The 23,208-nt window shown below is 38.0% G+C and overlaps 1 protein-coding gene across 18 annotated transcripts in view; it reads right to left on the reverse strand.

The window, feature by feature from the left end:
- Window positions 1-23,208, reverse strand: part of diaph2 (diaphanous-related formin 2) — a 476,898-nt gene that overhangs the window by 87,105 nt on the left and 366,585 nt on the right. For all 18 annotated transcript variants that reach the window (XM_084430722.1, XM_084430721.1, XM_084430715.1 and 15 more), the window contains one exon: window positions 15,454-15,578. In XM_084430722.1, the coding sequence (XP_084286848.1) occupies window positions 15,454-15,578 (125 nt within the window). The remainder of the gene's footprint in view (window positions 1-15,453; window positions 15,579-23,208) is intronic.

Genomic DNA, 23,208 nt, shown 5'->3' on the forward strand with positions numbered 1-23,208 from the left:
TGCCCAGCCTTAAGAGGGTTTTTGCCATCTGCTCACCAAATTTTGGCAGAATTTGCCACTATCATCCTACTTCTATATTTAAACAACATATTCTTACTCTCAAAGTTGCTCACTGATGGTCTGTGTAATTAAACAGTGAGGGAAAATGCATAGAAATATTGTGAAAGATACTTAAGTTTCAATTAAAGATTAATTTGAGCTATATGTCTGTGGTTTGGCTTTCTTTAAAATATATGCCATCGGATTTGACATTTTGTTATCTCAAGCAATGACATTCATTCATTTTAAAGAGTGGCCTAAGTGTCCAAATTCTTTTTGAGGCCACTTTGAGAGACATTTTAGGAGCACACGAGGACAGATATAGGAGAAACAGACTGGTTTAAATGTGTCCCTTGCTGTGCTGCTTCAAGCAGAGATGAAAAACTCAACAAGGGTTTCAGTGAGAACCGTGGCTAAGTGAGCCCTTACAAGAACAAGTGGAGTCGGACCAGTGACTTCCTGTTGTTGGCTGACAAGGGGATGAAATGGAGAGGTGATGTAACGACATAGATGATGTCAACATTGATGGCATACACAGTTAGCCTACCACAGCCACCCCTGTGTCACACTACAAAAAAGTAATTATAGGAAAGGCTTTGAGCTCAGGACACAATTAAAATGATTAAAGGCCAGATTTCACGTCACAAACTAGATGGTAATGGATTATTAGTCACCAGCAGGAGCATAAAGAAATTGTAAATAGCAAGGAAAAGGAAGCAAAAGAATAAATATCCTTCTCAGGGTCTCCATTGCATTCAGGAAGGTCAGATGGTGTCTCAGGAAAAACAGCCTGAAACTTTTCTTGTCTTTTTCACAAACAGTCAAAAGAGCAGCACCCCTGTGGGCAACGTTCTCCTGCTTTCCTCTTTCTCACTCTACATGCCAGTCCCATTTCACAGCCCTCTCTAGATCTGCCCAGCATCTCACACACACACACACCCTACCGTCCCCCATCACCTTGCTCTGAGATGAATGAGATCGCCACTGTCCTCAATCATTTTAATCACTACATTGGAAAATGCCTTGTTCACGGTTATCATTTTTGGGCTGCCTTCTGGCAGCTCTCCCTGCATCTCCGTGTGACAGACTCACTCTCGCAAACGCACATACGCGAATGGCCAAGTTATAAGAGTCACAGCTAACAGATGGTGGAAGATTGAGGGGAAGATACCTAATTTTGACTCTTCTGCCCTTTTAGAGGGGGCCTAGTTTGAGAATGTAGGTTCAGCATCTGCTTCCTGCAGCACAGGGGCGATGTGCTGAACGCTAGCAGCCTCTCCAGCACGATGATGCAAGCGCGGGCCAACAGCACAGCCACCTGAGACGCCAGGACTGCACCGCTCTCAATTAAATTAATCATTTATACGAAACAAAAGAGCTTCTTTTGTTCCACATTATCACATAAAGATCCGAGTGTTTGGATGAATGAGAGTGCGTGTGGGGACAGCATGTCTACATTCATTCATGTTATTATATATACAGTAATATGAATTTCTATTTCTATATATCCAAGCCAGAACTAATTGGAAATGATAAAAACATAAATAAATTGATAATTGATTTAAATTTAAATATGACCTTTTTCACAGATGTTTCTCCAAACAACAGAAACAAATGAGTGCTGATAATAGGAGTAATCAACCTGTGTCAGGTTGCATGCATCCTGTGTAGACATGATGTGAGAACCAGAGACAGAGTGTGATAGCTGTCACACACTGATGAGTACAAGAGAATAAAGATCATTGCTCACACATCTGAGACGTCAAACACTTTCCACTTTCTGTCTTTCAGTATCCCCCCCCTAAAAAACAATCCTTCCTGATGGCCTACCTGAGTCCTAACCAATGGCAAAGGAAGGGTAGCTGAAATCTAGGGGATCAACTGTAAGTCTTCATCACTAGGAGTCAATCCAAGGTCGGGCTCGGCTCAGGTAGCTGGAGTGTGTCTGTCTACCGAGACTTACCGTACCTGTGCGAATGTTAGTTTCAATTCAAGATGGCCTGCTGCGTATTCAGCCGTGCACTGAAATATCATCAGCCTCCATGAAATATGTGGTCCAGCGCTACAGTAAGCACATTATACAAGTCTTATGGCTATAATTAAGGTCCTATTATCTGTTGTTGTTTGGATTTGTGAGGAGATTATACTGTTGTTTTGACAGAACCTCACAACCATGGTGCTTACAACGCCGAGAGAGAGTAAGATTAAATGTGCAGTGTTGCTACAGAATGCTATTATTGTTATGCTATTATAACTCTGCTGTTTAAGTGGTATACAATTGTGTGAATCTTTAATGTGCACGAGTAAATGAGCCTTGCAGATCAGACGGTGTAACTATTAGGCTACCAAATCAAGCCTACACACACAGCGAGACGAGGCGGGCGCTGCGATCTGGTAAAGCTGACTGAGTGGCGGCTGAAACTGGAATGGTCCACTGATCATAGCTATCAATGGAGCAGTACATCTAGAAATTGACTGAAAACAGTGAGAACAGACAGCCAAGCACTAAGGGAACATTTTTTGCTCAGTCATTCGTTTATAGTTCCTATATATTATACTTAATTACCAAACATCTTTTGTAAACAGTATGAGAAAATGAAATATATATAGATATAAAAATTGTTTAAATTAAGACTTCAGTAACTGAAGTGTACGCTAGGTAATGGATGACTTTAGGTTTGCAGGACATCAAAGCCTCTGAATCAGAAAATGTGCAGAGATAAGGTGCAGTTTGCCTTGCGGTATCAGTGCTTAATATGTTTTAAATTTGTTTGTTTCTATAGCCTAAGCTACAAAATAAGTTGAAGACTTAAAGAAGAAGAAGACTTATAGACCTAATATTCTTAATAGTGACAGTAAACGCATTAATAATGTATGTTCTCGCTTCGATAATTAAAAAGTATAATTAGATCATTGCAGTAATTATTAAAGTGAAAGCTAAAGTAAAGTTTTATTATAAATAATAGTAGTTGTTTTTATCCACATGAAACACAAACAGTTATATATCGAGAACCACAGCATTAACTATTTCCCCCAGATTCAGAAAAATGTGCGAGAAAGCACTCATGAGGATGCTGTTTGCATCTGGTTACGTCTACAGGGTCTGGACTATAAATAGTATGCTAAACAGTGTGAAAGACGCCTAAGAAGTCAACTGTGCTGAACGCTCAGGGAGGGCTGTGTGTATTTCTTATTATGCACTCACTTTTCACTGAGGGCAATTTGTTGTGTTGGGGTTTATTTTTAATGAGACAAAAAAGGCCTCACAGATTCTTGGGTGTAAACACCTGATAAAAGCATTTCAAGAACACAGCACAAATGTTGAACAGAGAGGTTTTTTTTTTGTATTCACTAAACACAAAGCTTGGTTTTGCAATATCATGGCATCATCAGGAAGCAAAACATGACTCATTTCTCAGAGATTTCAGGACACATTTCAGGACACATCGGCACAGACAGTGTGTCTGGTGTGTGTGTGCATCTGTCTGTCGTCCAGAGGCGGTATCGTGCTGCTCGTCCTGTGGAAGCATGCGGTGACAAGACACAGCAGCTCTGAACAACCCCACCGCCCCCCTCTGTGTGATTGATGAGGCTAATTTTGTCAATTAATGAAGAAACCCCTGTTGATTAACATCAGATTGCAGTTTGTAACTGTTAGTGCACCAGTCTGTCAGAAATTCATTTTAATTACAAATCACCACACTGTACTCTTCTATCAGCAACCAGATCTGCTGATCCACATCAGGACATAACTAAGAACAGATAGCAGTTCCATCGAAACACTTCATTTAACCTATTAGATTCTAACCGCTGAGATTCGAGAGTGCCCACCTGGGTTGGACGTCCTGCTAATGCTGGCATTATACATCATAATTAATTTGAATGCACAAGATAATTAGCAGGCTGAATTTACAGAATGAACCCACTAATTGGTTCATAACAGGCGAATACAGTTGATATATCCGGTTGATGGCATGTCTGAGTTCACATATGAATGGACAGGGAGATGGACTGAAATGCTACAGGCCTGAAGACAAATCTAATAAAGGACAAATAGAGATGTATGCCAAATTGTTTGCTGTTCCTTCAAGGAAGTCATTAAGCATTAGGTGGAAATGTTTAGAGATTAAATACTCCAGGAAATTGTTTGATGAGAGTGGTGTTGACATGATTGCATATTGAAACAGGGAATTTGGGCAAGACATTTTTCAAAAGCTCATTTTACTTCTTTTTTTTCCAATAGCCAAAAGGGCTCAATTATATCCCAGCCATGAAGCATGACTTTCTACTTGCTAATTGGTTGCACATGGTATAGTAGGAAGGACATTCTCATCCAAGTGAGCATCTGATTGGACAGGAATCTAGTGCAACACCATTCATCAATATATTGTTGCCAAGAGAAAGAACATGAGTACACATGAGTATATATGAGTACACCAGCATACTGTTCAAAAGTTTGAAGTTAGTAAAACATTTTATAAATTAATAATTTTACCCAGCAAGGACGCATTAAATTGATCAAAAGTGACAGTAAAAGCATTTATCAAGGTTCTCACACCTTGGTTAACTTCAAATTTAAGGACCTTTCAAGGACTTTCTAGGTCCAATACCCTCAAATTCAAGGACTTAATGTTGGGACACATTTAAAGTGAGAGCAAGGTGATATCGTGTTACCTTGTAAGATACATTATTACAGTTTTCATGTGTCAAACAACTATGCAAAAAAAGCGAATTTATATTTATTTATATTTGATAATGATAAGAAAGCCTTGGTGAGCATTACAGACATAATAATTACGTTTGATCAGTGGTGTTAATGGCCTCAAAGCAAACAAAAGGACTAAAAGCCACCATTGCTTCCATGGGGTCTTTATTTTGATTTATAATTTGGTCGAACTCTGATCTAATGGGACAGTAAGTTCACTAATGTTACTGTAGGCTTTTTCATCAGTCTGCACCCCTAGGTGCTTTATATTCAGCCGCAGACTTCTTACTGCTACTAAAAAACAATAAATAGTAGCAGTGGTGAAAATTTCACACCATGGAGTGGAATAATAATTGGCAAATGTCCAACCACGTATATCTTTAGTGTGGACTAAGTACACTTCAACTTTCCATTTAAGAAATCACTGAGGAATCAGTTGTTATATAAGTGTCTTACAGTCATTTCTGTTGAGATATGTTGATAACGCTCATTACGGCAGACGGAAATAAAGAGAAGTTTGCACAGCGGAGGCTCTCCAAGGCTGTGTTTATCATTTCTTTATCGTTTATGGAAACATGATACTTCCATAAAGTACACCCAATGCACAGCTCTGATTCTCCTGCGTACCGCATTGTCTTAAAACAAATACACATGCGAGCGGATGTCGCTTTTGAAGCGACAGTAACGATTAACACTAAAGTCTGTCGTCGTCCCCCCCCCCCCAGTTGATAAAGTAATTTGGTGACAATGGTGCAATTCAGCGGAGAGGGGCTAGGATTTCCATTAAAACATCAAATGAAAGTGAAATTACGAGCCATGACGGCGGGTGAGTTGGAAAAGCGCAGAAGAGCGAGTCGGTGTCTACAGTGGGATTAACAAGGAGCAACAAGTGCTGAGTGCTTTGCATCAAACCCACGGGCCCATGACAAATGAGTAGGAGAAGCTCTGCGTCTATTACCCGGCTTTAAGCCAGAGTCTTCAGGGGTTATAATGAAGTACTGACTGGAGCAAAAGCAGAAAGTTCCAGAGGATGAGTGCTCTCTGTGGATCCTCGCCAAAACCCTCAAGACAACAGGGACGCGCTCTCTGTCTCTATCTCTCTCTTTGTCTGTCTCCCTCTCAAAATGAGTGCATTCAAGTATGCTAACTAGATGTGCTATTTTTCCCTGTCTCTGTGATGAAAGTCCAGGGTGGTGGTGTACCGCTCTAGGACTATTTCTTTGTTCCCCAGGGAGAACAGGGAAACCTAATGTCCCTACAAAGCAGAGACAGTACGAGGAGACGGGACAAACTGAACAGGAAGAAAATGAAGTTGAAATAAACAGACATTTATAGTCCAAAAAAACAAAAACGAACAATATTTATAAAAAAAATAAAAAAAAAATAAACTTGATGGCTAACAAATTAACTTCAAATCCAACTCATCAATGGAAAGGGAGGCAATTTTTCAATTCTTAATTTCGCCCAACTCTGGCACAGAGAACTGGCTTGCATGCGTGCTATATTTATTCCGTTACATTTACTTAAGTAAACTTTTGGAAAATATGTACTTTTTTTTATGTGTACATTTAAAGGTGGATACCTTCACTGTTACTCTGGGGTAATGTTACACTGGGGACACTACTTTATTCTTTACTTTTACACTTAAAGCAAATGTTAAGAAATGCGTAGTTTATTTCAAGTGTGCCACCTCTTTTAACTGGGGAATGAGTGAGGCACCATTGGTGAATGAATCACTCTTTTGCATCAATTCGTTTCAAAGTTCACTGCACTCACTGCATTGTCTGAAGCAGTCACAGTCGTAAACAGGAAACTTAAGAACATCAAAAAGCATTAGATGGCGTACAGTATATATGAACAAACAATCTAATGAAATCAAATGAGAACATGCATCATAATGTTTGTCTTCAGCAAAGAAGAAGATCTTTATTCAATGAACATCTGCATGTGCAGCCTGGGAACGATTTTACAACTAAAAGATTATTAAAAACTAAAAGTATACGAAACCACTTAAGTAGGGCTGGAACAACTCAACTCAAGTCAATTTGCGTGGAATTCATTGATTCGCCTTTCTGTTTATGATCCCCAATGATGGCAGCTCCTATGCAAAGATTCATCCGTCTAATAATGTATAGAATAGTATTTTTTATTGTCAGATTAACTACTAACAAAGAGATGGCATTTTAATTTGTTTAAAAAAAAATAAATAAAAAATTAAAGTCCGGCAAGATTTGACGCCGTCTCTAATGCTTTGACGAAATGGGGAGAAAACATCCCTATTGTAATACATGCATCGCTGACTTCCTAATCATCATCTTGCTTGCTCTAAATCTCGCAACTTGAGTAGTCTTTTTATTAAGAACTTTTTACTCTTACTCATGTAATTATCAACATTATTACTTTTATTTCTACTTGAGTAATACTTTCTATCAATACTTTTACTTGAGTAAAGATTTTGGTTTCTCTACCCACCTCTGACAAGAATTGCTGCAAAAACACAATATGAAAAAGCAACAATGATAGCAAGAAATATAGAGTCGGTTGTACATTAGGTGTGTGTTGCTCATTTACTGAGGCATTTAACTTGCCATTTAACTGGTATTAGAGGACTAATAAGAGAAATGAGAACAGAACCAAATGATCCAGATAGAATGCTATAAAGGACACATTTTTATATAAAACATGACTGCCATTAGGCTGTGTCGTTAGAAACTAATGCAACTGCTAAGATTCCTTTTTTGACTGAAGTAATACTGGCATCAGGCTAAAATGTGTTTTTTGATTAATCATGTTCCAGTAGGTCTAATTTTTGACACTGGGAATGCAGCAGTTAAAGTACAATTCAAAAACCGATGGAATGGAAGAAGATACAGTGGCAAATCCTGTCATTTATGGCAACCACACACCACTTTGAGAGCCCTTCAGTGGGATTGGCCCTTATACTTTTCTCAACATGTTTCTGTACACCTAATATGCCAAGCATGAAATGGAATGTAACTTAATACAGATCACAACCTTTCGGATGGAATTGGACGAATGCAAATCTACACAGACCTCCAACTTCCTATTTTCTGGAGATGAAGAGTTACATACAGCAGAAGAGATGGTAGAGAGAGTTGGCTGAAGGCTTTCACCTCCACCCTGGGAGTAGTATGCCTGTCAGCCTCAGTTTTAGTGGCCGTGTCAGCCCTGAGCTCTGGGTTAATGGACCTGCCAAATCAGCCCCAGTTTTCCCCCCTTCTAACGAGACACTGATTGAGGAATTTCCAGAGAATTCGCACACATAATGATAACTCGCATAGAGACGTTTCCATGACTGACTGAGACCGAAAAACTACAAAATATCAGGTCAGGCAATCACGAAAATTTGATTTATGAAATACGATAGCAGAAATATGCTCGATCTCTTTCAAAGTGTCATTTTCATTAGAGGAGACTGCAGAGCTGATATGCGTCTCTGGAGGGTGAGGCCCAGCAGAACACTTGTGTATGTCGACAGCCAAAGCACAGAGCAGATGATTTCAACTGTTTGGCTGTGCTTTAGGGATTGTAATATGATCCAGGCAGAATTATCTTAGGGTCTGATGAAGATGGGGTCGCAGTGTGAGTAAACTATGCAGTCATTTGCTAAAGGAGAACCATACTCAGCCAGTGTTAGGAGCCTGTTGGCTTACAAATAATATGCAAGACTAATATATAAAAGGGGCAACAGGGAGATATAGCTAGTCAACACCAAAACATGTATTTCTCCCTCTGTCCTGCTAGCAAAATTGAACCATTGACAGTTTATTGCTATTCTTATTATTATTCCACCCCCACCTAATGGTTCCAGCTTCCGCTAGAGTTATCCTTATAAAACAGACTCCCAAATGTCAATTCAATCAATTAAACACGGCAATAATACCACAAATGGCCAAAGCAAAACAGCACTTTAACAATCAGCATCATTCTGCATCAGTGGCACTGATGTTCCATTAAATACCCTTCTAATCATGGCTTTACAAATGCAGCCTCCTCCCTAAAGCGCGAAGGGCCGCACTGAATGGCGGAAGCTTTGAGGATGGGATTTGAAGAAGCAGTAATCGAGCCTCTCTCGTTCGTGCTGAGACTACCCCACCCAGCCACACATCAAAGCAATCAAGTGCATTAGCATATGCAAAATCCTATCACACAAAACACATGGTTTGGATGCCATTTCCCAATAAACAAGAATCTGTGCACGCCGGCAATATAATCACAGATGCGAGCGCCAAGTCAGTTTTGTGCTCAGACTTTGGCCTTTGCTTTCTTTTGGACTATCATTACTGGAATTGCAATTATTATTTGAGCTCGCTTTTGTTTGTTCTGTTCAGGACCAATTAGAATTTGTTAATTAAAATCTTAATGTCTCCTGTGACACGCGGTGAATTAAAGTTAGCCATTGTTATCGAACAATGACCCGGAATAAACAAAAAGCCAGCGGAAAGGAAGTCAAAGATATGGCCTGAATCAATCATCCTTTTCATGTTTACTTTGGTCCGGCTCTATATCCAGAAATTAAAGAACTGAGATGCAAATTGCGATTCATTCGCTCTATTATTTTCAAGCAAATTACTTTAAAACTAGATGCAGACGCTGAGTTATTGTGAGGTAAACATCACCAGCGCAGGATGCCACCACATTCCCGTGACCTAATTCCATAATTAACAGAGGTTTGAGACTAAGCAGAGGCATATACACAGAGTGGAGACTGGAAACACAGTGCAGACTGCTGCAAACACATCTTCATTAATTCATTAGAGACTTTGTACCCAAAGGTAAAATAATGATCACCGTTGATCATCCCTCACCTCGATTTGCATGATCTTCAGGAGCAATCTGTAATGCTCAGATGTGCAGAAAGTCGCACAAGCCAAGCTTTCTAAGAAACCCTATCTGACTTGTGATTTACATCAGGCAGATGAAATGTTCTCCTGCAGCACAGTGTATTTCTGCTCCTCTCAACCCATCAAACATCGGCGCCCAAAGCTACTGCATTTCCACAGCAGGTATTAAAACACACAGCGAGAATGTGTGCCATAATACAATGTGTAAAAGGTACTATGCTGGAAATCAAGTGTTATGCTGCCATGCTGAGCACTGGCCAACACTCTAAAAACTAGGATGGAAACCACAGCCTTTCAACAAGAAATACACAGTGCACAATAGAACAATTGCCCCTAATATTTTCTCTCTCTTGAAGCATGTTTATTTATGCTGCGGAGTTCAGGTCAGCAAAATGCATGTTCCAGTGAAATAAAAGGTTAAGAAAACAAGCAAATCACACATTTCCTATAGAATGACCAGCCTGACTGCTCTAGCACTTCCCTCAGTGGGGGATTTCCTCTGTCTAACTCTGTCTATTGCATTCTGCAGCTATTGATGCTATTTAGATGATTTGTTTATAGGCATTTTAAAGAGAGCCACAATAAAGTGCAAAGCTTCAGGGAGTCTTTAAAGAAACTGCACCCTCTCATATGAATGGTATGTTTATGGCTTGGCAGGTGAAAAGGAAAGTCGTGGATTTTATACACATATTAATTTGGTTAAAATGAAACAACCAGCTTTATATATAACCAGCCATTATCCTAACTGAAGGCTGAAAGAATATGTGGTCACAGGTGTGCATTTATCAGCATTTAACTGCTGCCCACAGCTCATCTAATCAGAATTTAGAGTCGAAGCTATCCATTTTAAAAAGACTTCCCTTCACAAGTCACTGTATTAACTTTTCTGATCCTGCATGTGCTGTGTCATTACAGGGAGAAATTGGCCAGCTGATTGGCGTTTTTCTGTCCCTAGAGAGAGAACAAAGGTTAAGTTAAATACTAGCACACCGAATTATAGCAGAGTGAGATCTATTAGACAGGTCCCCACATCCGTCAATACTCAGTATGGATGCCGAATTCTACTGCAAGCCTTCCGCTCTCCATTAAGTTCCCAGTACGCCCGGTCCCCAGGCAGGCCACCGCTAACACTGTCCCTCCGCTGAGTTACAGCTCTCATGGGGCCGCTAGTTCATTTGAAAGCCTTTGTGGGGTTCCATTAATTCTGATAGATAGATATCACTAAATTGCTGAACAAACATCCTACTCAGTCATTTGCATACATTACAATAATGGTGGAAAAAATAAAGTATTCCAACCAATAAGTGTTGTGCGTCTGAGCTACATTTTTTCCAGTTATTGAGATCCGTTTAAAGCAGAGGACTGTATAACTATACGGTTTTAATGTATGCTGCTGTATCTTGTATATGAAATGCATTTATGTAATGAAAAACTCCCCATCCTACCTGGGAATGCCTTTATGAGGATATTCCAGGAATACAAACAACACATAATATCCTCCAAAGCATGTGGAAATGCATATAAAAAATATATATATATATATAAAAAAAAAGAAATAAAAGAAGATGAAGAAAAAAAAAAAACATTAATATGTGAATTGATGCACAGAGATCTTTAGTACTAATGACGGTTTAAATAATGTATATGAGTCAGTGGGAGTCTATTTAATTTTTCCAAATACTCATAATGCATCTGCAACTAGTCTACCATAGCTGACCTAATACTTTAGACAAACATACTCTCGCATGTTCATATTGCAAGAGGGAGTATTGAGCAGTCGGTAATAAAAGTAAATTCCTTTATTTTACTCTAAAAACTAACCCTTATGCATATCAAGAGTTTATTTCTCTCTTGCAACAGCACGCGCAGTGCATTTTCAAACCGGCCGTGATTTGATGCCACAATCATTTCTATTTAATGGATCAATATATCAACAGTGCATCGCCATGTAAGCTAATAAATGCATATTTGTTCCAGAGTCTTAAGCACCTTAATGTGAATCTAATATGATATTCCCATATTTGGTGAGATTTTTTAATATTGCGAAATGTCACCTCCACATTTTCAGAGGGGTGTGAAATGTGTACCGCTATTATTGCATTCAAAAAAAGCGAAATCCTACCTAGGCAAAATTCCTCAACTGTTCTTTCCAGTTAAAGCCGTTTTATCTCATAAAATTTAGTACATACTAGTTCATCTTCGCTGGAAGGGCTCTAAACCTGCAGTTTGAGCTGTCATGAAACCTAAAAAAACACACAAATGTTCTGCATAGGAAATGCCACAATCGTATTGTGTTGGGTCTACCTGGAGCAGAAGAGAATAAAACAAAAAGAATAGTGATTTCAGGGTAGATTAAATCACATGGAGAAAAAAAAGAAGAAATCTGAAGATTCATACAGTGCCCTCCTGGAGTAGTGTGATTTGGACGAGTATCTACAAGCAACAAAAACACTGTTAACAAGGTAACATCTTTTTCCTTATTCACACAAATTTCCTTTTCCCACACCGTTAAAACAAGCCCTTAAGCTAAATCGTCAAATGTTTTAAAAACACTTCCTGCGCTGCAACTCTAAAATAGCATCTCCACACCGTAGTTATTTGTCAAAAGGTCACGTTGAGGTCAAACTCATAAAGAGGGGGGCAAGAAGCCAGTTGCTATGGCGAGCAATGGAGTGCACCGAGCAGAAAGCGCACACACACACACCTCCAGCGTTCTCAAATTCAATCACTAAACCTCTATAGCATCTAGCCTGCTGTCCACAATGGCTGAGTGAAACAGCTTTCGGCCTCCTTTAGCTCTGTCACAATGTCTGCCCTGTCATCCGCAAAAGAGCTAGCGCAGCTGTTTGAACGCGCTGTCAGTCAGCATCTCTGCAGCCGGGCTCCGAGACCTCTGAAAACGAGTCGCGACTGGTGCACAATGAGGGTGGAGCCGTTCCCTTTCAGCCGTTTCTCACTCACTTTTCTTTCTCTGCTGCTAAAAAACCCCACTCGAATCATCAAACGGACGTGACTGTATTCAGCCAAGGCTGCACGCCGGCTCTGATGACAGATCAGGTGAGACAGGGACGACATGCGTCTACGTTTGCACTCGGGGCCTGGTCGGCTTTTACAATCCTCTGGGGACGCCGCGAGGCCCCGACGCTGCCGCAGTGTATCCGCGCCTCTCCATTTCCCCTCACTCAAGTTCCAATCCTCCCCGAGTCCTGCTAATCAATGCTTTCGCTAAGGCCACAGAGGTATTCTGGCTTGTTTTTTGTGCCGCACTGCAGGCTAAAGAAGCTCATTGTTCTTAAATCATACAAACCTAAGCAGCCCTCTTCGACTCGGAGCAGATTTTTAATGCGTGCCGGGGCTATTACTCTTATGCCACCCAAAGTGCAGCGTAAGCCCCCCATAAATCTCAACATTGAGCTCGTGAACAAAGAGCTAAAATAAGGTTAACTGCTGTCTTTCCTGTGCTTGGGAAACATATGGGAAGACTCTCAGACTTGATAAGTCATTGATTAATGGTCCTTACACGTAGTTAATAACACCGCCGAGGAACGGCAGGAGTCGCAGTGGGGAAATAAAAGTCAAGCAGTCGTTCAGAATGAGCGCAAAAAGTCAAATTTAAAGCACGATTTCGTGTCAGCTCTGTTCTGGCACGCATAAACATTCACATGTCAGAAAGGAAAAGTCAAACAAGTGTCTAACTTCCTCACTCCTTAGAGTCTGAGAAGTGTTGTGGAATCTAATTCAATTTGAGGCTAGTGAGCACTTGCGTTCCTGTTATCGAAATGGGAGAGGTGCTTTGAGAGCTGATAGCCCTCAGAAAGTCAGAGAGAAGGAGCCTGTGGCTGGTCAGCAGATGAAATCAGCATAGGGTTATAAGTATAGAAGGCTAAGAAGCCCTCCATTAGAGTCTGTGGGGAGAAAGTTGTGCAGTATAAATAGCTCCCAGCCTGAACTCCCTTTGGAAAGCTTGAGAGACGAGGAGAATGCGGATAAACATCTCACTTTGAGACAGCCTATCTAAGCATATACAGTATTTTTGTCTTGCTTTCCATACTTAAACATTAAACATCTTTAAAAACAAGATACATTTAATTGAGAAGCCAAATTGCATAAAAAAGCACGTTTTCAGGGAATACATTTCTTCTTTTTTTTTATTCTATTCGCATATTTCGTTTTTCTCCTTAAAAATAAATCAAGACATAAGGAGGAAATTAATCACATACTAAATTGATAATGTTATAAGTTCTCCATTTCAAAATAAATGCTGTTCTTTTGAACTTTCTATTCATCAAATAATTCAGAAAAAAAGTATAATAATATTATTATTAATAATAATAAAAAAATAGCAAGCAGCACAACTCTTTTCAACATTGATAATAATCATAAATACTTCTTCAGGGTTGCTGCACACTTTTTAAAGTCAAATTTAAGGCTTTTTAAGACCTTTTTAAGACTTGAAGAAATCAAAATGAATACCGTACATTAGGAGTGCGCAATATTGACAAAAATATATCTCAATATTTTCAAAGTTGTTGATAATAAATAGATTTTTTTTTTTATTTTAGTTTTTTTTACAACAACTTTATTGAGGTTTTTTTTTCTTATCACAATAAACAATAAAGACATCTAAAAAACAAAAAAAAAACAAATTTTTTTTCTATATAAGGACACTTATTCAGAGGTAGGCATCACCTTTTATATCACATTCTAACATTCCAATTAAATTCTATTAGAATAATAACACAGTACCACTGTTACCAGTCAAATTAAATCATTAAATCAAAATCCATCTTTGCAGTGCAGAGGTGACACATGTTAATGCATCTGACATTAATATATTTAAACTCCATTTACAACCGATTTGTTCAAACGGCTGATTCATTCAGGAAAAGCAAGTGATTGGTCATTGAATCGTTAAAATTATTCGTTCAAAACGCAGATTTCAGTCAAAAAATCATTGAGACTCTGCTACGGTTTCATTTAGAAATTCTCGTCAGTGAAATAAAGGGAAAACAAACAATACTGACAATATAATACTAAAAAAAGTAACAAATGCGATGTCAGCTCACAGTGCCTCGTACAATGAGTACAATATCATCGTAGACGATAAATATCGCACATTCCTAAGCACATAAAGAATGATATTACAATTGAACTGACATTTACCAACTTTCTTCTCCCTCTCTCTCCTCCTTTCGCATGCAGGAGACAGACGTAGGCTAATATGCTGCCGCGAATTGTAACGTGAACAAGCAAATCCACAAAGATAGAATAATAAAAAATAAAAATATGTACGCTAATTAGTTTTAATTTGGAAAGCATTTAGACGCGTCTAAGTCAAAGTGTCATCACAAATTTAAGACCTTTCATAAGTAAAACATTTTAAAGACTTTTTAAGACTTTTTATGGCTTTAAATTTTAAAAATCGAATTTAAGACTTTTTAAGGATACGCGGGAACCCTGTTCTTGAGTGGCAATTCAGCGTATTAGAATGATTTCTGAAGGATCATGTGACATTGAAGACTGGAGTCAGCTTTATCATCACAGGAATAAATTGTGTAGAAACACTAATAATTGTAATAATTTCACAATATTATTTCAGTTTTTTCTCTCCTTCAAATAAATGTAGCCCATAAAAGACATATTTCAAAAACATTGAAAAATCTTACCAACTCCAAACTTTTGTATTAATGGGAAAACAAGACAAAAATACTGATTAAGAATTAACAGTGTACTGATCATAGCTTATTGGCAAAGGGACCTCAGAGCCTCATTCCTGCACAAGAGCCTATGTTAAACTTTCTATCATGGAAGACAGTAGAAGTAGTAAATGCACTCAAAGGATATCGACATTTTTTCAACAAACTTATCCTGCATGTCATCAGTCTTGGGGAAGTTCTGGATGTCGTTCTCCAGCCTCTGAATATGCCGCTCCATTGTGTCCAGACTGGCTTTCAGGATCTGGGCAGATACTGCAAAAGGAAGATAGGGGAGAAAAAAACAAAACAAAAAAAAACAATGAGTTATGGGTATTCTGCTTAGTTTGTGGTCACAGAAAGAATTTTAATTTGCTCCAAGACAAAAAACTACTTTTCATTTATTTACAAATGACTCAAGTCTATGCATGTCTGCAGTGCCTAATTGTACTGAGCCACAGTGAACAGTTGGGCTTTATTATGTTATTTAATAAATTTTTTAAGTGTTTCAGATTTTTCTCCTATACTGTGTAGGCGGTAGTTGTCAGCCTACTTCATACTTTTTGATGAACTCCAGTGCTCTTATTTAAAATTCAACATCTTGACAAGCAACATATTAAGTCCAGAATCTGATTCAGCCATCAGATATCTTTGTATATAAAGTCAAATAAACACTGCACTGAAGCTACTGCCACAGGGTCTGAAGACTTTGATCAGAGCCATTATTACTCGAGGCAAAGAATGCAACATTTAATATTGATAAATAATCAGGCATGGAGCATGGATGGTGATTCAGGCAACTTTTGTTTGATTGATCACTTATTTAAAGCACTGATAAATTTGTTAAATTGAAAAAGTAAATAAATAAATAAATAAATAAATAAAGCTACTGAGAATAACATTTCATGCAATTGGCTGAAGAAAAGGCCTAAAAATCTTAGTTAGCCAAACATAATCCATCAACTAATAACATCAGAAAGTTTGCCGTGAGGAAAAAGCATAATGTACATGAAATTATCCATGTTTGTTTAGATCTAATATGTATTCAATATTTTAAAAACTAAAAGTATTTAAAACACTCTTGGAACTATGAACTAATTTATTAGTTACTAATTTGATTCTATTAAATCAAATGATATATTAATATAATATAAATTATAAAACATTAAAATTAAAATTAAAATATTCATGAAGCACATACATTATGACCATGCATTTTCATTTCAGTGACACGATCGATCGGTCCAATTCAGAATTTGAATATGCATGCTGATTCACAATTAACTAATAACTAAACAATTTAGGTTTGACTAATAGGTTCTCCATTTCTAATTTATACAAATGGACCTTCTATGTTGTTTTTCTTATCACCCTGTACTGGAGTGTATTGGCTGGTTGGTGGTGTAAATCTTGCAGGTGTGCTCAGGTGGACAGGTGTACTGAAGTGATGCTGAAAGTTTGCTGACTGCGGCTGCTGTCCTGAAGCTGAGTGGTGTCAGCATGGGTTCAGCTTCATTAATCTCTACATAATCACTGTTTACGGCTCTCCATCTCCCTCTGGACTCACTGTAGTCCTTTCAAGTCTGGACTTCAAAGCGCCAGCAGTGTCTTAGGGGGATCAGTAGGGATGCGGACGCAGTTGTGGCGCCGTATTGTGATTGTGATTGGTGTATGGCTTTAGCTTTATTGATACACACGGTACGAATGATCGTGGCACAAGAAGGTCTGTCTGAGAGGGTCAAAGCTCTGACTCATCAGAGACAAGAGAGGCTTTGTATGGGTCTTAGAGTGGACAAACACTCTTCAATAGGGTTGCCATGAGTAAGCAACCAAGGTGCAGACTCCAGCTCACATTTCAATTAATTAATAATATCTAATATAGGTATGTCAAAAGTAAGATTGCTTACTAAGCATAGGGTTAGTTTAAAAAAAAGGTGGGGGGAGGGAGGCAGGAATGCAGATTATATATGATACACTATATACTAGGGGTGGCACGGTACATGAAAAAACATCCGAACCGTTCGGTTCGCTTGTCTCGGTTCGGTGCGTGTGTGCGTCGGTTCGACTTCGACGCATGTGCAATGTAGCCTCGTGCCCGTGCTAATACAATGCTAAATCATAAATCAGATGTATGTAGAATAACATTATGATGTCCAGCAATCGATTTAAATCGTACACTGGGTTTACTTAGACATTTAATGAAATCTACTCCACTATGTTGTTTTTTCACGTGAATAAATACATAGGTCGACTGTTTCACAAATGTACTTTAATGGTCCAGAGGCAGAACTCTTGCCAAGCGTGTCATAGGTTCTGAGCTCAAATCCGCACTCGTATATATATATATATTTTTTTTTTATCAAAACCGATTATGTTTATCAATGGTTGTACATCAAGCAGGGACAGATTTGTGTGAATTTTGCTTTGTGATTTCACCGGAACGAATAGAGAGTCTCCTCAACGGATTGAAGCGCGCGTCCGAGTGAAGACTGTGCGCGAGCCACAAGAGAACACTGTATCAGCGCCACTGATCTCGGCAACGAGCACTTTGATCACTTGATTAAAAAAAACACATTTCAGCGCTAGATTGCTTCTTATTTAACAAGCGAACGAAACGAATAATTTGCTAGTTAACTGGAGATGTTTTATTTATTTGTATTGGTACATCCGTGCCGCGAGATGTTTCAAAAGTGGTGGGGACAATATCGACCCTGGGGTACATGTCCCACCCGCAAATTACGCCTATGATGACGAGACACGAGGAGAAATTGACAAAGAACTGTCCGACACAGCCCATGCAGCTCTCCAGATGGATGGACCTCCAGGGCCACTGAAAGTTTCCTCAGGGTGACCGCTCACTCACTATATTACTTCGAAATGGGAAATGAGAAACTGCGTTTTGCAAACATGCCCCATTTATGAAATAAATCAATTAATAATTAGATAATTAAGCTATATATCATATGCTGAAGTAAATTTTTGGAGTGTTAAAGATTAAAAGAAAAAAATTACAACAAGAACCATACAGAACCGAAAACCGTGACCCTAAAACCGTGATACGAACCGAACCGTGGGTTTTGTGAACCGTGCCACCCCTACTCTATACACTATATATGATACAAACACTGTTGATATGCTACAAAAGTTTGGGGTCAGTAATATTTTTTTATTAAAATATATGAATTTTATTCAGAAAGGATGCATTATATTGGTCAAAAGTGACAGTAAATACATGCATAATGTTATAAAATATTTATTGTCAAATAAATACTGATCTTTTGAACTTTCTATTCATAAAATAATCCTGAAAACGGTTTCCACGAAAATTTTAAGCAGTAACTGTTTTCAACATTGACAGTAATGAGAAATGTTTCTTGAGCAGCAAATCAACATTATTAGATTATATTAGATTTCTGAAGGATCATGTGACACATTTTAAAATATTACTGTTTTTAATGTATTTTTCATCAATTACTGTAAATGCAGCCTTAGTGAGCATAAGAGACAAAACTTTTTTTTTAATCTTACTGACCCCAAACTTTTGGATGGTACCATTTAGTGACTTACAAAAGTCTGGTTAGCCTATAGCTGCAGGATTCAATCTCTGTTGTTTCCCGAGGTCAGTGCTAATAACATCTGCTTTAACTTTTCCTACTCAACAATAAAGCCCAAATAGGAGGACAGCGGGCAGCAGTTACAAATCTACTCAAAGCACTAGTACCAACAATATAAAGGGTAGACACCGTGTCATTAGTAGCATGCTGGAGGAAACCCACAACTGGGGATTTACTGTCCCCTAATCAAGGCTTACAAAGCCGAGGTTAACATTCTGTCTGAGGACAGGCCTTGAGAGAGAACAGAAGCAACAGTGAGAGAGAAAATCAAGCGAGGGCACAAGTTTAAGCTTTTTCAGTGATGCTGTCAGGCCGATTCTAAAAGCTAAAACACTGTTGGTTTAAAATACTCTGATGACATGTTGCAATGATTTTTATAGGGGGAAAGAGAGAAAATTGTGGGCAGACAGATGATGGAGATGGATAGGAAAGATAGCGTGGTGTGTGCCTCTCAGGACCTGGTGCTGGGGGAATATCGAGAGTGAGATCAGCCAGCTCTGAGTTCAACTAATAACATCACCGACTCACTCATTTCACAGGCCTCGCCACTGATGAAACACAAACACCAGGGACCAAATGAAGAAATCTCAGCAGTGTTCCAAAACCTAGGAAGCATCCTTCTGAGGTAACATATAGACTGGCTAAAATCATAGAAGGCTGTTCTAAAAACTAGGCATCCAAAATTTACTTTTTCAATTTTATTTTTTTAAGAAATTAATACTTTTATTCAGCAATGATGCAATAAATTGATTAAAGTGAAAGTGAAGACATTTATAATGTTAAAACTTGTTTAAACTTTCTATTCAACAAAAAATCCTGGGAAAAAAAAAAAAATCAGGGTTTCAACAAAAACATTAGGCAGCACACCTGTTTTCAAAATGTATAATAAGATAACAAGAAATGTTACTTGAGCACCAAATCAGCATTTTTGGTGATTTCTGGAGTAATGATGCTGACAATTATACTTTTACATCACAGGAATTTTTACATTTTAAAATGTGTTAAAATAGAAAACAGCAACTTTAAATTGTAATACTATTTCACAATACAGCTGTTGCTGTATGCATGATCAAATAAATGCTGCTACACTGAGCACAAGAGACTTTCAACAACCTTGAAAAAAAGACACCTTAGACACCAAAATGTTTTAACACTATTTAATACAATACATTTGTTTCTTTGTTTGTATGTTTAACACCATGCCAGCTACCTCGGCTATATTCATGGCGAGAAAGATATTAAAAAGGAACAATTTAAATAGGTTTTTTAATGTTTTTAAAAATTCTAAAACGAGATCTGGTCTTACTTCATTAAAAGTATTTTCATAAGAGTCAACTGAAAATAATGAATATCACAGTCCATCAAAATATGCTTCAGTAATAATGGATTCTGGCATGAGGGGCATAAAGGAGGATCTTCACCCCTTAACAGAAACATATGAGTTAGTCTGGAGTGCCCTATTCAACAGTGTTTATATGTAATATGATCCCAGCGATTTTCAAAATTGTAATATATTATTAATATTATATTTCAAAAACGTTTTACACCAACCACAGGATTGATTTCGTAAGTCTGTTTGTTATACACCGATCCCATTCAGCTTGAATACAATAAATATACTTGTAATTCAATCAATACTAAATAATATACTGTATAAAATTGTATCAATACCAAAAGTTATCATTATTATTTTTTTATTTTTTTATTAAATGAAAACTATTTTACGCAATATTTCTCTGCTAGGCATTTGAAGCCTATTAGGGTGCCTGACAGGCTGATTGTTAGCTAAGCAACAGTGAGTGAAATCAAGCGGACATAATCAATCCCTTCTGAGGTTCCATCTCTGTTATGATACTGACTTAGAAAGTAGCTGCCTGTAAGAAGACATTTCTGGAGCAGACCCCCTGTTTACCACAAAATAAAGTGATTTAGGAACACACGGCCTAGAGAATCTATAAATAGACACTTTATTTCCCAATGTGAGCACTTAAGAAATTAATTGCTTAGTTTAATTACTACAATAAATAGGATAATGCCACGGTGTCCAGTACAATCAGGATTTTGACTGTTAATATAGCTATAAAAAAGTTAGAGTGGTAACAGTGTGGGGTACTGCATATGAAAATTAAAATGTTAATATTTCTTTTGATGTTCCTCTGAAAGTACAGGCTCGTTATGGGTCAGTTTCAGCTTTTCAGCAATAAATTTGTTTGTCTCAGAAGCAGTTTCCCTCTTCTTAATAGAGAGCCCTGCTGGAAGCCCAAGCAGAATAATAATAAATAAAATAAAAATCCTTTTGGGATATCATTAGTAAGATTAACAACAAAATAACACTGTTTACAGGGGACCAGTTCTTGTGCATTAATAACTTGAACATGGCCATTTCACATGATCTGGAGGGAGAGGGGAGAAAAAGAGAAAATAAAAATATAACCCTGAAAAAAATTCCCTGTCCAATTCACAGCCACCATTTATGGGCTGTGGCAATTTAAACTAATGTCTACTGTCTGCGTGCTTCCATAACACCAACTAACAGCGTGTGCTTGAACATTCTTCACCTCCGTAGGTTAACACATATTTTGGCTACTGGCTAGTTCCCATTACCAAAGATTCGAACTCACAAAATGTTCACTTTATTGCACTTTGTTAGGGCACGTTCACACAAAGCTCATTTTTTGCATTCCAAATGTGTGATTTATTTTTTTCTTAAGTCTATGTATAATCTTTTCAAGGCCAGTCAGTTCACAACTAAAATGGTATTTAAAAAAATGTTGTTTCTTTATCTTAAATCACATAAAAAAATAAAATAAAATAAAAAGGTTGCTGTAGCTATGTAGAGCTGAGATTTGAGTGAATTTAAAGATCAATGACTTTGTCGGCATTAGCGCCCATTGTGACGGCATTACACAATAGTACAAACTCCTTGCTGGTTGGCTTCTTAAAGATTTACAGTCAGGGTTTAGTGCCTGTGAGCCCTGCCCTTCTGTTCTGGCTTGCTCTGTGCGATATTCAATCTCAGAGCCAGGGGACAGAAGAGGACTATTTCATTAAGCCCCTTTCCATCTCCTCTCGCCATAAACAGCCATGAAGTAACGTCGCTTGTCATAAAAAAAGAAAGAAGATGCGCTTTGCAAAATACCAAATCATCAGCTGTAATGCCAAGGTGTCAGCGTTACTGTCAGCCATTTGTTGGAGGGCACCATTTCCATGTGAGATTTATAGGTAAGGCGTATCAATATTTCATTGCTGTAGCTGTGATGCTCGGATGATACAATGTGAATTGAGATTTATTCCGGAGCAGGATGCCCTGGTGTAGCATAAGGCATTTGTGATTCAAATAATCTCCACCAACAAAGGAAAACAAAAGCATATAATAAAATACAAGGTCACCATGAACAATCATTAAGTGGTTTACAATCAAATGATTGCTTCTTTATCTCCCTGCACGTGAGGATTTGAATTACACAAGAGAGTTCATGCATGAATGAACGGACAGTATGTATGCATTCATAAAAGGTTTTGTGTGAAAGTGTATGAATAGGACACAGGGGAAGAGTATGTGAGCGAGAAAAATAAAGAGAGATGAGGAGGTACCTAAAGAGGTTTATGCATGAAAGCTATGGTCCAGCACTTGACATATGTACACCGATAATTGGCAGGAAAGTGGGAAACTTTCATTAAACTCCAATTAGACTAGAGTTCATTGCATTCATCCTGTACCAAAAAAAATAAAATAAAGTTTGATGGGGAGAAGGAAGCAGAACAGGGTATAGCCAGATTACGTCTTTTAATTTGGTATGTAATGAGTTTGAGGCTCAAGAGACCCTTAAAATAAAGACGTTACAGATACCGACACTATCCCCTCTCCAATTCTACCTTATTAACTTTAGAAGGTAAAATGTAGTTCTTCCAATAACGTCTCTTCACAATGAAAAAAATGCCTGTCATTGGACAACCATGAATAGATGAGAAACTTCAATCTTTAAAACATATACTAAAAACACTACGTCCTCATTGAAGGGAACATACAGTAATGGCATATACTTGGCATATTTACTTTAGCAGTACAAAAAGACAAAAGCATATCTACATATCTAAAGAACAAAAGAGCTCAGATCACACTGCATAAAGATGACATGCTTGTGGTGACAAAGCAATGCAATTGCTATCTAATGACTATTATGCTGTGCTAAATGCTTAAACAGTGGGTTCTTTTAGTTAAAGCAAAAGTCAATTTGAAGAAAAGAAAATATGTATTATTAGTAATTAAATTATTGAAATACTTGATGACT

This window comes from Rutilus rutilus (assembly GCF_951802725.1).
Source record: "Rutilus rutilus genome assembly, chromosome: 14".
Taxonomy (NCBI): Eukaryota; Metazoa; Chordata; class Actinopteri; order Cypriniformes; family Leuciscidae; genus Rutilus; species Rutilus rutilus.